The sequence below is a fragment of the Chiloscyllium plagiosum genome, chromosome 11 (assembly GCF_004010195.1).
Source record: "Chiloscyllium plagiosum isolate BGI_BamShark_2017 chromosome 11, ASM401019v2, whole genome shotgun sequence".
NCBI lineage: Eukaryota > Metazoa > Chordata > Chondrichthyes > Orectolobiformes > Hemiscylliidae > Chiloscyllium > Chiloscyllium plagiosum.
Window position 1 is genome coordinate 93,108,375 of NC_057720.1, and position 17,276 is coordinate 93,125,650.

Below are 17,276 nucleotides of genomic sequence, written 5' to 3' on the forward strand. Positions count from 1 at the left end.
ACTCTGGCACCTGGGAGGCAACATACCAACCGCGAGTCTGTCTCGTTCCCACTGAATCTCCTATCTGTTCTCCTAACTATAGAGTTCCCAATGACTAATCCTCTTCTCCCACCCCTTCACTTATGAGCAACAGGGACTGACCATGTGCCAAACTTCTGTACTCAATGGCTTACCCAGGTCTGTCCCTTTGTCCACCCCACCGCACCCTCCCGAACCCAAAAACCGTATCCAAATCAGTATACTTGTTATTGAGAGCAAAGGCCACAGGGGATCCCTGCACTGTTTGCCTGTTCCCTTTCCGTCCCCTGACTGTAACCCATCTACCTTTTTCTTGTACTTGAGGTGTGACTACCTCCCTGTAATTCCTCTCAATTACCTCCTCTGCCTCTCGAATGATCCGAAGTTCATCCAGCTCCAGTTCCCTAACGCGGTTTCCGAGGAGGTGGAGTTGGGTGCACTTCCCACAGATGAAGTCAGTGGGGTCACATGTGGTGACCCTTACCTCCGACATTCGACAGGAGGAGCATTCAACAGTCCTAACATCCATACCCCACTGTTCTTAATTCCCAAAGAGACGATTGAAAAAAAAACTAGTAACCTTACCAATCAGTGCACAGAACTTTTTTAGTTAGAGGAGGGTGGTGGTGGGAGACCCTACCTTCGTGTTTCAGGTAAAGCAACCACCCAAATATATAACCTCACGTACTCCGTCGTCCCACTTCTGCTCCTGCTCAGCATGCGTTCTGCCTATGCACGAGGTACATGTTTATCGGATTAATTTACCTTCCCAGCAACACCCTTGTCCTCGCTACGCTGCTCCCACTACTGCTGTCAATCCTCTCACCTGCTGCGCACAACTCGTCAGGCTTCTTCCATTCTGGCTTTTTTATTAAACATTCTAGTAACTCCAATATTGTTGTCTTTAGCTCTACTATACCTTGTCTAAATCCTGCTATTTCCCTGTTCCTCAAGAAGTCTTTCTTTTTAAAGCATTTGGTCATCTGACAACTTTTTGAGGTTTTCTTGACGATAATGCTCCTGTGAAACACTTTGTCATTTGCACTGAATTATTTCCTGACCTTGAAGGTGTTATTTATTTCAGATTTCCAGCACCCAACAGGACAGTGAATGGAATGATTTTCAGATTGGGCATGATCCGAAGGAATGATGGACTAGGCTTAAGTGGCTGAATGGCCCTTTCTTGTTTCCTGCATCCACCTTTTCTGTCTGGTGCAGTGCTGCATTTGTCCTCCAGAGTGTGGAAGCATCTGGGTTTCTCCCCCCCCTTTCAAATTCCTCAAACAGAAAGTAGCCTCTGACAGGGCCAGCAGGCATTGGGAAGTGATGTGTGAACCAGTTATTACCATTTGTAATATCTGCATCCTTTCTATTTAGGAATCGCAGGCAGCCCAGTTGCAGATCCTAATGGAGTTTCTTCAGGAGGCGAAAAGAAACAAGAAGGAGGTTGGTCTTCATGGTTTTTTAAATACGTTATGTCTTTTTATCTACAACAAGCTTATGGCTAGCTTGAGCTGAAGTGAAGTTATTGCTCTTGATGTGAACCACAGTTTGGTTGGTATTCTCTGGCTTTTCAGTCAGAAGGTTACAGATTCAAATCCCATTGTACAATCTGTTCAGTACAAAATACAGGTAGATGCTCCCAGCAATGGAAGGAGTCTCCTTTTTTGATGAGAGGTTAAACTCAGGCCCAATCTCTCAGGTTTCCATTGCCACTAATGCAAAAAGAGCAGGAAGCATAAATGTGCCTTGCTTATTGTGGGTTCTCACTGTGTCCAGTTTAGCTGTTTACTACATTGTGACTGCAGGTGTGGAACAGCACCTTTCAGGGAAACTTCGTTCGAAGGATTTCTTTCAAACATTAACATCTCTGACTTCCTTTCCTAGCAACTGGACCAGTTACAGAAAGAGCTGAATGTTCTTGAAGAAGACATTAAGCGAGTGGAGGTTTGTAACGTTAATTATTGATTGAAGACATTTATTAAGGTCTTTATTGAAAAAGTGCAACCTAGTTCATGCTGGTCAGGTGGTGTGCCTTCACTCAGAATTGAACCTACTGTAGTTAGACAGAACATATTCTCTCTTTCATCAGCCTTTCTCTTTGCAACATATTTGCAGCTTACATTCACGCTTAGCTTTGCATTGTCAGCAAACTTTGTTCCTCTTTTTCAATGTCTAAGTTATTAATGTAGATTGTATATAGCTGAGGCCTCAGTACCGATCTTAGTTCCACTGCATTAGTCAGATCCTCCCTTATTATCCTGCTGTTTGATTGCTGTCTGTTGGCTCCTGTTGATATATTATATACCCAACTCCTTTTGCACAGCACCTTATCAAATGAGCTTTGGTAATCCAAGTTTACTAGTCTACTGGTTCCTCTTTATCCACTCCAAGTTATATTATCATGAAACTCAAATCGATTTGTCAAATAATGTTTCCTGTTGTAAAGCCATAAAGATTGAAGGTGTCATTAGCAGGATTATTAAACAATATTTACTCACTATGATATGTTTGTGTTCCAGCAAACCCATTCCGCCCCTGACATGGTGGTTTGGTGGCTCAGTGATGAGCACTGTTGTCTCACAGTGCCAGTGGCCTGGGTTTGATTCCAGCCTTAGGTGACTGCGTGAAGCTTGCACTTTCTCCCTGTATCCTGCATGGGTTTCCTCCCACAGTCCAAAGGCGTGCAGATCAGGTGAATTGGCTATGTTAAATTATCCTGCAGTGTCCAGTTTTTGTAAGCTAGGTGGGTTAGCTGTGGTAAGTGTGGTGTTACGGGGAGAATGTAGAGGGCTGGAATGTTCTTCAGAGAGTCGGTGCACACTCAATGAACTGAATGGCCTCTATCTGCACTATAGAGATTCTATGAGTCTATTCTGCGGTTACAAGCTTTGAATCGATTGTGGCCAGAAGAACTGAACTCCTGAGGTGCAGTGAGAGTGACTATCCTTGACATGAAGGCAGCATTGACCTAAAATGGCATCAAAGAGCTCAAATAAAACTGGCCAGGCAGGGTTCAGGGAGGCAGAGGGCAAGCCTGAGTTATTAAGTGAATACTTGGCATCTTTCTGAACCAAGGAAGTAAGTGAAGGTGGTGGGCAGGGAGGGAGGGGCGGGGGGAGTAATTAATCCACTGGAAGCATTTAAAATTGATGAACTATTGAATAGGTTGTCTTATACTTAAATTGATAAGATACCAGAATCAGATCAGATGGATTGAAGGCTACTAAAGGAAGTGACTGTGGAAATTGCAGAGGGACAGGCAATAATTTTAGTTTACTTTGATTCAGTGAGGATGCCAGGGAATGGAAGAATTGCAGATGTCATGCCTTTGTTCAAAAAAAGGGCCAAACATAAGCCTAGAAACTACAAGCTATGGAGTTTCCACTGTGATGATGGGCAAGTTTCTGGAAACAGTAATTCTGGACAAAATTATTCAGTCAAGTACTGCAGGACCTTTCTCCAGTCTAAGAAGCATCAATTAACCACTTTTCTTTTTGCTGCCAGTCAACTAATTCTGCATCCATGTTACTATTGTCCTTTTTATTCCATGGGTGAGCAGTCACTGTGGGCTCTGCCACAATCTGCTCTCAACATAATTTGTAGACCTTTCACGAATTTATATTCTTGAGGTCTGCTTCCAATCTGATTGTCCCGGTCCATTTGTATACAGAGGTCCCACATGGAGACCCAGTCTTAGCTCATCAAGTGAGTTAAACATTATTTTCCTTCAACCAAATGAGTTTTCTGATGGGATTTCTTCAGGAAGCATGAGAATGAATTAAGAGGGAGATTAAGAATTGTTTACTTCTCGATTCTCAAACACTTGTTTTTCATAATCTTTTGTGTACTGACCTGTCCAGTTCTAGTGTGTGTTAGGCTAGTGGTGTGAACTGAGATATTGAGTAGACAAAGTAGTGTGTCTGGAGTGACGCCATCATTCAGTCACTTAAATTAGAAAAGGCTATAGTATTCAGTACTAACATGCGGCTGTCTTCCAGGGACTGATGTTTAATGAGACGGCTGGTCTGTATTCTCCTGTCAGTGAATCGACTCATGTGCCGAACCTGGATAGCACTGTGCCACAGTTTGAAGCGCCATCTCCTTCGAACAGGTTGGTCACCAACCTTCTCAGTGTATTTCGATCAGCAACTGGTACTTAAGAATAGATTGCCAGTTTCAGAAAACATAGGAGGACTGATTTCTTTAAATATTTCCCAGTAGCTACAATCAGTTTCTCAGCCAGTTGAATCTTCCCTCAACCTTACATGGAACAGTATCCTGCCAGGCACTCAATGTTATTGACTCTTAAAGGGGAACAGTTGTTTTCTGTTCACCCTGTCCATGCCCCACATCATCTCCCATACCTCAACCAGGTCCTCCCTCAACTCAAAAGAAAACAACCCAAGCTTATCCACCTTCTCTTTTTAGATAAAATGATCCATCTCAGGCAACATCCTGGTGAATCTTCTCTGCATCCCTTCTGGTGCAGCCACATTGTTCCTGGAAAGTGTGGCGACCCGCACACAGTGTTGTGGACCAGGCCAGACCCCCTCAAATCATTTTAACAAGGTAGTCCAGAACCTAACTTTTCTAGTTGTTTTAAGCAGATATTCCGGGAGCAACACAGTTGGTCAAACCACTCTGTTTTAAACCAAACAGAATTTATTTACACACGAACAAAAGAAAACCAAATTTAGAATAACATAACTATTTGAAAACCATACTGACACAAAAACGCAACTTAACAAAGAGGTGTTCGGATTTGGTGCAACGTCCCATAAATGCACCGCTTGGCAAAAAGGTAGACTCAAACACAGGTTCTTATAGGAGAAAGATGTTAGAGAGAGAGAGAGGATCAGCATGGAGCTGTTTCTTTGGGTCCCCAGCTAAAATCTAACCCAAAACTCGGGGGAAAAAAACCCGAACTGGCCACTTTCCTTTCATTGTGCAAGTGTTTTAAAACAAAACCTGAAAGCCTTTTCTGATTGTTGACTTAGGCAGTATCTGTTAGCTGTTATTAAAGTTGCCAATTCAGACATTTTGACACCTCTGCCTAAGGGCAGAATAACCTTGTTAAAAGAACAGCATTCTGAGCTGTCACTTCTTTTAATAAAACCTTAAGTTGTCTCGAATGTGATTTGAAAGAGGTTCTAGAATTTACATATTAATGAACTAAAACCTGCAGTCTATTCTAAAAATGGAAGACTTAACAGCAATCTAGGTTTGTTCAATATATCACTTTAATTATAAGCATGATAATGTGATCTTTTGCTATAAATCCTGTGTCTAATGGTCCTGCTCCACAGCTACCTGATGAAGGAGCAGCGCTCCGAAAGATGATGCTTCCAAATAAACCTGTTGGAGTATAACCTGGTGTTGTGATTCTTAACCTAGTCCACCCCAGTCCAACACCAGCACCTCCATATCATCAAAAAAGAGGAGTGACCTATTGGGTTTTAAAATTGAGATGCCTGGGTAGAATGAATAATGAGTATTTTTCCCAGGATAGATGTGTCACTGATTAGGGGTAAAAGTTTATGGGAACAATGGGTAAGTTTAGAGAAGCTACCCCACCACACTACACTTTATATTGTTTCACGATCCCAACAACCCATTTCCCACCTATTCGCCCCATTTCCCACACTTTTTACAGAAACCTGCCTAATTATCACTTGTTCTTAAATATGCTGTGCTTTTAAAATCTTAACTGGTAGGGCATTAATTCAGCATTCTTTTATGTTGATATGATGCCCTGCCTTCCATGCTTACTGCTGACTTTTTCCATTTCATTTGTAAACTGTTTTCTAACCCTTCATAACACTCAAAAATTTGAATTAATTTTGTCAAATTGTTAAACCTGAAATCATGAAAAATGTTCTCGACTCACTGCATCTTTCTCAGCAAATAAATCTAATTTCCTTAGCTGTTTCCTTCCGTTTTGATGAAGCTCAAATGTGATGGAATCTCTTATGATGTAGCCTGTGTTTGCTGCTGTGGTGTGTGCATAGATGATGTAAATTGATCATGGAGTAACCAGGACACTCCCAGGTTTTGGGCCTGTGGGGATTGAATGGACAACTCTGCTGAGGAGCAAGTGGAGGATGTGGGGATTTTGAGTTGTACCGTTTGTTTACAGCTAGATGCTGTGGAGATTTGGTGGAGAGCACTGTTCAGGATGTTGTCCTCTCTGATCCATAGCATGGATTTTCCGTTCTTGAAACAAGGAAAATGACTTGAAACAAATTCTGCAAACTGGATTGTCGCAGATCAGCAGGAAAAGATTAGACTAATGTTTGTCAGTGACTGTCACCTGCAACATTATCCAGTTCAAACAATCTTTTCGAAGGAGCAGCCCCTTTGAAGCAGTGACAAAAGAAACTAGCAGAATTGGGCCATTTATGTCTCAACCCTGCAATACCAGGCTAATCTGTTTTTGTTCCAAATTCCATGTTACCTTCGAGGGACATAGCTTGACAGCACAAAAATAAGCCCCCTAGCCCATTGTGTCCATGCCAGTCATAAAGCACCTATTTACTCGAGTGCCATTGTCCTGCAGTTGGTTGTAACCCTGTATGCTACAGTGCTTCGTGTTTGTCTACACCCTGCTAAAATGCTGATGGTTCCTACCTCTACCTCCCTTTCAGGATGAGTGAAATGCACTTTGGAATAAGTAACAAGGTAAAGGAGTACACTTTCAAGCATCGACCTTGGAACTGGAAAAGACAACAGCAAAAACACAATCAGCCCTGTCGACCATGCAGAGTCCTCCTTACCAACATCTGCGAACTAGTGCCAAAATTGAGAGTGCTGTCTCACAGACTAGTTAAGCAACAGCGTGACGTAATCATTCTTACGGAATCATACCTTACAGACAACACCCCAGATACCACCGTTGCCATCCCTGGATATGTTCTGTCCCACTGGCAGGACAAACCCAGCAAAGGTGCTGGCACAGTGTATGCAGTCAGGAGGGAGTTGCTCTGAGAGTCCTTGACATCAACTCTGGACCCCATGAAGTCTCCTGGCTTCAGGTTAAACATGGGCAAGGAAACCTCTTACTGGTTACCACGCCCTGTCCTCCTTCAGCTGATGAATCAGTGATCTTCCATGTTGAACGACACTTGGAGGAAGCACTAAGAGTGTCAAGGACGCAAAATGTACTCTGGTGGGGGATTTCAGTGTGGATCTGAACAGGCTGGCCGGGTCCTAAAGGATATAACTGCTCGACTGTGAAGGAACCAACAAGAGGAATACCTTGTCCTTACTAATCTGCCAGCTGCAGAAGCATTTGATAAGGTTGAAGCATTCGCAGCAACCTTCAGTCGTAAGTGCTGAGTGGATGATCCAGCTTGGGCTCCTCCAGTGGTCTCCAGCGTCATAGATACCAGTCTCCACCCAATTCAATTCACTCCACGTGATATCAAGGAACAGCTGGAGGCACTGGATACTGCAAAGGCAATGGGCCCTGATAACATTTCCGGCAATTATACTGAAGACGTGTGCTCCAGAACTTGCGGCTCCCCTAGTCAACCTAGTAGTTACAACACTGGCATTGCGGAAAAGTGTCCAGGTATGTTCTGTACTCAAAAACCAAGACAAATCTAACCCAGCAAATTACCACCCAATAAGTCTAATCTCCATAATCGGTAAGGTCATGGAAGGGGTCATCAAGCATCAACCACTCAGCTTATTGACGTCCAGTTTGGGTTTCGCCGGTGTTACTCAGCTCCTGATCTCATAACCGCCTTGGTTCAAACATGCACAAAAGAGCTGAATTTCAGAGGGGTGGTGAGAGTGACAGCCCTTAACATCAAGGCTGCATTTGTCTAAGTATAGCATCAAGGAGCCCTGGCGAAAGTGGAATCAATGGGTGTCGGGGCAAACAGTCTGCTGGTTAGAATCATACCTGACCCAAGGGAAGATGGTTGTGGAGGGTCAGTCACCTCAGCTCCAGGACATTTCTGCAGGAGTCCCTCAGGGTAGTGCCCGAGGCCCAACAATCCAGCTGTTTCATCAATGACATTCTCTCTGTCATGGGGATGTTCGATGGTGACTGCACAGTGTTCAGCACCATTCGCTACTCCTCAAACTGAAACAGTCTGTGCTCAAATGTAACAAGATCTGGACAGTATCCAGTCTTGGGCCAACAAGTGGCAAGTAATATTCACACCACACAAATGCCAGACAATGACCATTGCCAATAAGAGACACTAACCACTGCCTCTTGCCATTCAACAGTATTACCATCACTGAATCCCTCAGTGTCAACAACCTTGGGGTTACCATTGACCAGAAACTCAACTGGACTCACCACATAAACACAGTGTACAAGAGCAGGTCAGAGACTAGAGTCACTGCAGCGATTAACTCACCACCTGACACCCCACAGTCTATCAGCCATCCACAAGGCATAAGGCAAGAATGTGATGGAATACCCCTCATTTGCCTGGGTGGGTGCAGCTCCAACAATACTCAAGAAGCTTGGTACCATCCAGGACAAAGCACCACATCTACAAATATTCAATCCCTCCACCACCGACGCTTAGTAACAGCAGTGTGTATTATCTACAAGATGCACTGCAGAAGTTCACCAAAGATCCTTAGGCAGCCCCTTCGAAATGCACGACTTGGGAACACCACCACCTGCAACTTCCCCTCCAAGCCACTCAACACTCTGACTTGGAAATATACTGCCGTTCCTTCTCAGTCATTGGGTCAAAATCCTGGAATTTCCTCCCTAATGGCATTGAGTGAACCCACAACAAGTGGGCTGCAGCGATTCAAGACGGCAGCTCGCCACCACCACCTTAAGGGCAACTAGGGATGGGCTATCAGTGCTGGCCAACCAGTGACGCCCAAATCCCACAAATGAATACAAAAAAGGTCGAGGTGTGAAAATCTACGGGTACGTCCTTTTAAAAAGCAATGGATATGATTAGTGGTTAAGCCACCCGATTTGGGTGGTGAACTTTAAAATGTTGCTAAATGAAGTGGCAAGGGCTTGCGATTATCTTCCAACCTTTCCAAGAAACAGGTGGATTGGATAGTGGCACATGTGGCTGCCTTGTTCAAGAAAGGTTGTGAGGCCGTTCCTCATTACGACAGACTAGTCACTTTAATATTGATGGTGGGCAAATTTTCAGAAAATCAGAACAATCGAGGGAAGAAAATTCCAACCAGCGCTTTTGAGAGTTTTGAATCAATTGAGGAGAGCCAGCATGGACTTGCACAAGGCAGATTGTTTGACTAACCTAATTGAATTTTCTTTGTGTAGTATTTTGTCAAAAGGCTGGTTCACAAATTGGAGGTAGTGAAATATGGGCGTCATTGTTAGATTGGATTTTAAAAATTGCCTTAGGGCAGATGGGCGGTAGGTGTAGTCTTATGTTGCTTTCAGTAAGGCCTTTGATAAGGTTTCACATGCTAGGCTGCTCTGCAAGGTTAGATTGATTGGCATCAAGGGGGAACTGGAAAATTAAATACCCAATTGGCCTGATGGTAGGAAGCAGCAGGTAATAGTGGAAGGATGCTTATCGGACTGGAAGCCTGTGACTACTGGAGTGCCTCGGGTCGGTGTTGGGGTACTATTTGTTATCTATATCAATGATTTGGATGAGAATGTCCAAAGCATGATTGATAAGTTTGCCGATGAAACTAAATTAGCATGTGTCGTGGACTGTGAAGAAGGTTAATAGAAGTTGTACCGTGATCTTGATCAGCTGGGGAAGTGGGCAGTTCGGACAGCATCCGAGGAGCTTGCTGTGCTTTTCCAGCCTCACATCTGTTGACTCAGACTTCCAGAATATCTAGTCCTTACTGTCTCCATCCTGTGTGCATAAATGTTATCACCTAGTCCTGAACTTCAGTGCAACAGGTCTCTCAGAGCTGCAATGTCATATTTCCACATGTGTGTTGGTATCTTAGCAATCTTTCCTAAAGCACTCTGTGCAGTCACATGCATGCACATTAACCCTATTCTTAAACTTTGCGAATCTACGTAATTTACTTTTTCTTGCTTGTGCTGCCTGTCTCCCCAGCATTGTGCAACTTGGTATTCCTATCTGATATAACCGCCTACTTCTCTCTCGCTGCTAAATTAGCTTAAATCCTCTCAATTGCATAAGTGGACCCTGTTCCAAAATCAGCCCCTTTGTGGTTTAGGTACAGCCAAGTTTCATTTCTGTTATTTCAACCGTCTTCGACCATTAATATCCCACTCAGTGCTAGTCTAATTCTATTCTCTTTGCATCTCCCCTTTAATGACTAATCCCAGTCTCATTCTAACTTTATAGAACATGTCCTGGATCTATGGGCTCTGTTTGGGTTGTGACATTTGTGTTTTTAACTAATAACTACTCTGCCTGCCTTTTTGACCCAGGTTGACAGGAAGCACAGATCAGGTTTCTGTACTTGACAAGAATTAGTACTCATTATAAACAAATAGGTTCAAGCTACAGGTAACAGCTTCGTCTGTCCCTCAGTCACCTCTTGCCTATCTGAGTTAAGCGAAAGATTGGGGAAGCAGTTTGGCGGTTTCTGTTCACAGGATTTGCTGAGGTGATTCTTGTCCTGATCAGATTCTCAAACTTCCTTCTAGCAATCCTTTCACTTTGCAAGAGGCACGGGCTTACTGATTCACACTTATAAATAGTTTTTGACTTAATTATTTTCTTCAAGCTTAATGTGTTTTTTACTCCAGAGAACAATGACCATTTCTCAGTGTTTGAATATCTCATAACTTCTTCATGAGTTGTTCACAGCCCCATGCTTTGAGTTATGTAAGAACCAATTTCCCGTTGCTGGCAGTCAAAAGGCCTTCACATTGATAACTGGGGCCACTGGTCAACCACTTATTTTCAGCTGAATCTCCATGTGTTCACAGCGCTTGGCTGCATCTCATCTGTGAACTTTCTACTACTGGTTTGCACTGGTACCTCGGTAAACTGTAATTAACATCAATGTTAGGTTCCTTGCATTGAACAACTGGAGTAAATCTTCCTGCAATCCTTAGTTTTTATTTTTTTTTAATATTTCAGCCCAAAATTAAAAATCCATTAAAACCAAAAGACACTGCCTTTATAACTGGGCATTGCAGTGTTCTGTCTTTAAATAGAACTGTGTTCTATGATAAATGAATACAATGCAACTGTATCAGCTGCTGACCATAATTGTTTATATTCTGTCTTGTTCAGCATTATAGATTCTACAGAATATTCCCAGCCTCCCGGCTTTAGTGGAAGTTCGCAGGTGAGCTGGGGATGGGGGCGTTCTATATTTGTATATTCTGAATGAACAGTAATAATGTTTTGATGAAGTTACAATCCAGGAGTTAACTCCACAGGGAGTGCTGCTGCAAGTTGCTTGGGGGAATATTACTGAATGATCAGAATGTTTGGACTATTGAACTGTTGCAGTACCATGAGTGGTCTACAGGTTGGATGTTACGTTCAGTTTATGTTACTGTAGAGAAATTCTCATGGGAATGTTTACTTCCACCCGAAAACTGATTGGTAGACCTTGGTTAATGATCACACTCAAAAGAATCACTTCTGATAGTGTCCCACTTGCTCGTCTCCTGCACTGGATTGTCATTTGAGATTATGGTCCCACCTCTCTGGAGTCTGCCTTGACTCATGAGTGGTCACTCCATTTAGGTTCTCTCCAAATTCCATCCTTGTTTTTAAACCCCTTGATGGCTTCAATCCATCCCCATCTTGGGACCTTTTCACAGCCCAATTATCCATACCACGTTAGTTCATTGTGCTGATCTCCCAGCAGAACTTGTCTCATTTTTAAAGTCACAATTCCCTCTTGGCATTGGAACATAGTCTTCTCCTTGTTATACTTGTTAGATTTTGCAGAGTACTTTCAGAAATCACATTGCTGAGTGCTTCTGATCACAGCTGTCTCTACAAATGGAGAGTACATTCTCCCCATTCTACTCTGTGATAGCTTCCTGCCATCTTGATTGAGCAGCATTGCTGTCTGTCCCACCCTCTGTCTATTCCCTCCCCCCATGTCTGTTGCTCTGTCTGTCGCTATTAGACTCTGTAGGTCTGCACAAAAGAAGACTAGCTGTATCTGCCTTTGTTTTTGGGTGTGTATCTGACACTTGGATTGTACTAGGGTTTGCCATGCTCCTCTGGTCTCCATGGCAACCAGATCACCGGCTAATGACTAAACCTAACAAGTTGAAGGTCACATACTCCATTCATCCTTCACTTTCGGAAGGATGTAAAGGTATTAGAGAGGCTGTAGAAAGCATAAGAGATGACTGTGTCAACGATGAACTTCAGTGGACAGTGTGAACAAGATTTGATTGTGTTATTCACAATCAAATGATAAGCCATCCCCTTTGATGGAAAGGTCAAGGACCCAGAAGACCAGTGTCCGCTGTGGCAGTTGGTAGCCTCATCACCTTCACGTTACAAGCTTCAGGTTTCAAGTCGGCTGCAAGGCATGAGCACAAAAGTTCAGGCTGGCATTCCATCACAGTACCAAGGGAGCGATGCATTGCTGCAGGTGCTATATTTCTAGATGAGATATTTTAAGTAAGACCTCTTCAGAGCACTCACGTGAAAAGATGTCACCCAAGAGATCCAACAGGAAATTCAGAAGAAAAGTTTTTATCTGGAGAACAGAGAGAGTGTGGAACCTGTTTCCACAAGGAGTGGTGGTGAAGAAAATTGATGTTTAAAGGGGAAATCTGACAAGCATGTAAGGGAGAAGGGAGCTGGATTTAGATGAAAGAACAAAAGAGTAATGCATAAACACTGGCACAGTGGGTCAGAGGGTTTTTTTCTGGCTGTTTTTATTAGATAGAATATACAATCAAGAATGGGCAGCAAGATGGTTCAGTGGTTAGCACTGCTGCCTTATATGCCAGGGACCCGAGGTTCAATTCCAGTCTTGGGCGACTGTCTGCGTGGAGTTTGCACATTCTCCCAGTGTCTGCTTGGATTTCCTCCGGGTGTACCGGTTTCCTCCCACAATCCAAAGATGTGCAGGTCAGGTGAATTGGCATGCTAAATTGCCCAGTGTTCAGGGATCTATAGGTTTGGGGCACTAGTCAGGGGAAATGTAAATTAATGGGGTAGGGGAATGGGTCTAGGTGGGATACTCTTCAGAGGGTCAGTGTGGACTTGTTGGGCCAAATGGCCTGTCTCCACACTGTAGGGATTAAGTTCTATTTTGTTCATTTCTAGTCTATTCTTTTCTATGCAACGAAGTAGGAGAGCTGAATTGTTTTTGGAGACGACTATTATGGGCTTGAGGGATGAATGGCCTCTTGTGCTAGAACCATTCTTTGATTCTGTGTGTGTCTACCCCTTTCATAATGCTTCTTAAAACCTATCTCTTGCACTAAGTGTCAGGTCACCTTGACTTCACATGTGAATTGTGACATGTTGTTCAATGGTGGCTGCTGTAAAGCACTTTGGGACAGTTCCACTGTTTAAGGAGCTTCTTATTGCAAACTGTTTGGATTTCCCCTCTGTCACATAGTGAATGTGTTTGGGAAGGTTAGTTGAATGCAGGGTACACAATGGAGTGGCTGGATCAGCAGAATAACATGTTGACCTGTATGTTATAATTCCAGTGTCTACTTTTTGAATCAACCTATTATGTTTGCAGGGAAAAAGGCAAACCTGGTACAACAACACATTGGCCTCTCGGCGCAAGCGATTAACTGCTCACTTTGAAGATCTTGAGCAGTGCTATTTCTCAACCAGGTTATCTCGCTTGTCAGGTAAAAACAAACTTCCTTTATGCCTTTGATATACAATTAACTCTTTCGTAGCATTGGATTTCTATTTGAATGCTGAATGCTGTTTTGTTTAACGTGCCAAACAAGTGCTAGGCTGTGACTATCTCCAACAAGAAAACATTAACGATTTCTCTTGACTGATAATGGCATTACCATTACTGAATTGCACCTCCCCCATCAGCATTTTGTGGACAGACCAGAAACTGAATCTAATCAACCATGGAAGTTTATAAACTTATGAACAGTATATATGGATTTAATGGTGCTTGTCTTTTTCTGAGGATGGGGGATTTCAAAACTAGGGGGCACACTTTTAAGGTGCGAGGAGAAAGTTTTGAAAAAGACGGGAATTTTGTTTTTACACAGAGGGTGGTTCGCATGTGGAATGAAATTCCTGAGGAAGTGTGGATATGGGTACAATTATAGCATTTAAAAGAAATTTGGATAAATACATGAAAATGAAAGGTTTTGAGGGATATGGACCAGGAGCAGGCGGATGGGCCTAGTTTAGTTTGAGATTATATTCGGCGTGGACTGGTTGGACAGAGGGTCTGTTTCCGTGACTCTCTGTATGACTCTCTGACTCTGAGTCCATATAAATACTGTGGCTACAGGTTCGAATTTGGTAACTCTGCATTGAGTATTGCCCTCTAATTCCTCTGAAGCTGTCCCCCATCTTCAGTGCACAGGTCAGGAGTTCGTAGAATATATTCCATTTGTCTGAATCGATGCAGCTCCAATGACAGTATGAATGCCTGACACCATCCAAGATTTTCAACATTCACTGCCTCCGCTACCACTGCTCAGTAGCAGCAGTGTGAATCATCTACAAGATGCATTATTGTATATCACCAAGGCTTTGACAGCACCGTCCAAGCCCACAATCTCTTTTATCACCGAGAAGGACAAGGGCAGAAGATACATGGAAGCTCACAAGTTGCATCCTATTCTGTCTTGGAAATATATCACCATACATTCACTGTAACGGGGTTTATATCCTGAAACTGTGTATGTCCTTACACGATATGGACTGCAGCATTCAAACAGCTGGCTCATCATCACCTTCTCAGGGACAACTAGGACTGGGCAGTAAACACTGGTCCAGCCAGTGATGTTCACATCCCAAGGAATAAGTAAACTTTGCTTAGCACTAGGATGTTGATTGTAGAAGTGATTTTTGACTTGTTACAAGTGAATTTATTGGATAATGTCAATGGTTATGTTGGTAAAGGAGAATTCTCATCTGCCATTATCCCGTTGTAGTCACTGGTATTTCTTCTGTTACATAATGGAGTTATCTAGATGTTTCTAGAGCTGCTATTTCAGTTCTGTGCTTTGATTAGCTGCTTAGGTGGAGCAGGAGGATTTCAACTGGGATCAGGCTACTAACGTACCCTTGGGTAACTCAGTACAATTGCATCTCACAACGGTCAATGCAGGAATTGAACTAACTCATTCCATTACCCACTGCAGATGAAACAAGATCAGTAAATCAACTGGAGGAATTTCAGGAGTGCCTTTCCAAGTTTACACGGTACAGCTCTGTGAGGCCTCTGGCCACGCTCTCATATGCCAATGATTTGTACAACGGCTCAAGTATTGTTTCCAGGTGAGATGGTGTCGTTGGGTCCCGTTGTTTCCAGCTGGGATCCTGAGTCCCCTCTGGGGAGGGGAATAATGTATTGTGCTGAAATGTGTTGCTGGAAAAGCGCAGCAGGTCAGGCAGCATCCAAGGAGCAGGAGAATCGACGTTTCGGGCATAAGCCCTTCTTCAGGAATCTTCAGGAATAATGTATTGTGTCTGGGATATGTTGATTCCTGGGAATCCTCATGGTATCTGAAGTTAGTGATTGCAGTGGCTGCACATGGCAGGATGTAGTCACTGCCCATTCCGCTTGGTTACAGATCCGAAAGTTCATGATTGACCACAGCATCCTCTCCACTATTGTCAAGCTTTCTTTAAATAGAATTAAAAATTACGCAATACCAGGTTATAGTCCCAACAGGTTTATTTGGAAGTACAAGCTTTCGGAGTGCTGCTCCTTCGTCAGGTAGCTTTTTAATAGAGGAGTGGGGGAAATCAGCTTTCACCTGCATTCATTCCTATCCATCTCATTATGGTCAGAGAATTACCTGCAATGGCTTCTATTCCTGCTCTTGTATCATTCTATCTGGGGTCCTTCAAGGGCATCATCCCAAATCAGTGTTATAATCCTGCCTGATATTAGCCTGAAATCTGACTTGATAGATCGTACACAGTGATCTTTCACTGAGACACAGGCACGCAATTTTGCAGATTCAGGTTTTAGAACAAAATGAAGATTATATGCAAAAGAAATGAAGATACAATAGCCAAAGTATTTACATATGATATATTTACATCTTTCAAAACACAGTAAAAATGCAACTTTATCAATCCCAACAGCATCCCATTACAGGACTCATGCCAGAGCAAATGCCCTTTTTATCCCACATTGGGTTTGCCTTAGCTGGTTTAAATTCGAAATTGTGAAAATTTTAGTAGCCTCTGGCTTTATAATATAACTGAGATATAACTAAGCCCAGGCTTTTTCAGCTTCAATAACACCTCCAGGGTTTTAACCAGACATTTCTGGTCTGGAACTTTGTACCAAGTCATTTTTAACAATTACTCATCCCAATTTCAGCTCAGAACTGCCCAAGGTGAAACTTAAAGAATATACTTTTCCATTATCTAATCAATTAAAAAAATCAGTTTCTGACCTTCCAAACAGGAGTCGAAGAGTGTCATGCTGGAAAAGCACAGCCGGTCAGGTAGCAAATGAACAGCAGGAAAATCGACATTTCAGGCATAAACTCTTCATCAGGAATGCCTGAACGTCAATTCTCCTGCTCCTTGGATGCTGCCTGACCAGCCGTGCTTTTCCAGCAGCACACTCTCCAACTGTGATAGTTCAGCATCTGCAGTTCTCACTTTCTCCTTCCAAACAGGAGCCTAATGTACCTTGTTCATTGGTAAAATCCCTCCAATATAAACTAAAATCATTTTCTTTAGAGCGCTTTGCAGGAAACCATGTGACGAATGGGCAGGAGGAGGCAATTCAGCCCCAGCAAGTCTGCTCTGCCATTCAGTGAAATCATGGCTTATGTGATTCTCATCCGCACTTTTCTTAATCCCCATAACTCTTGGTTTCCTTCGTGATGATAGAATTTGTCTGCCTTGGCCTTGAATATACTTAATAGGCTTGACAGTGCTCTGTGAGAAATTCCGTAGATTGACTACTCTGAGAGAAGTAGTTTCTCTCATCACCATGTTAAATAGGCAACTCTTTGCTTTGAAATTTTTCATTACATTTTAGAATTAGAGTTAGAATCCCTACAGTATGGAAACAGGCCCTTCGGCCCAACAAGTCCACACCGATCCTCCAAAGAATAACTCCCCACCCTGACCCATTCTCCCATCGTATATTTATCCCTGACTAATGCACATCCCTGAGCACTGTGGGCAATT

General features: G+C 43.0%; 1 protein-coding gene across 1 annotated transcript in view; it reads left to right on the forward strand.

Moving 5' to 3' along the window:
* The window catches only part of cop1 (COP1 E3 ubiquitin ligase), a 99,267-nt gene that overhangs the window by 52,067 nt on the left and 29,924 nt on the right, over nt 1-17,276 (forward strand). Inside the window, exons 6-11 of the mRNA XM_043698537.1 lie at nt 1,396-1,464; nt 1,906-1,965; nt 4,020-4,132; nt 11,214-11,268; nt 13,654-13,768; nt 15,260-15,395. Of these exons, the coding sequence (XP_043554472.1) occupies nt 1,396-1,464; nt 1,906-1,965; nt 4,020-4,132; nt 11,214-11,268; nt 13,654-13,768; nt 15,260-15,395 (548 nt within the window). The remainder of the gene's footprint in view (nt 1-1,395; nt 1,465-1,905; nt 1,966-4,019; nt 4,133-11,213; nt 11,269-13,653; nt 13,769-15,259; nt 15,396-17,276) is intronic.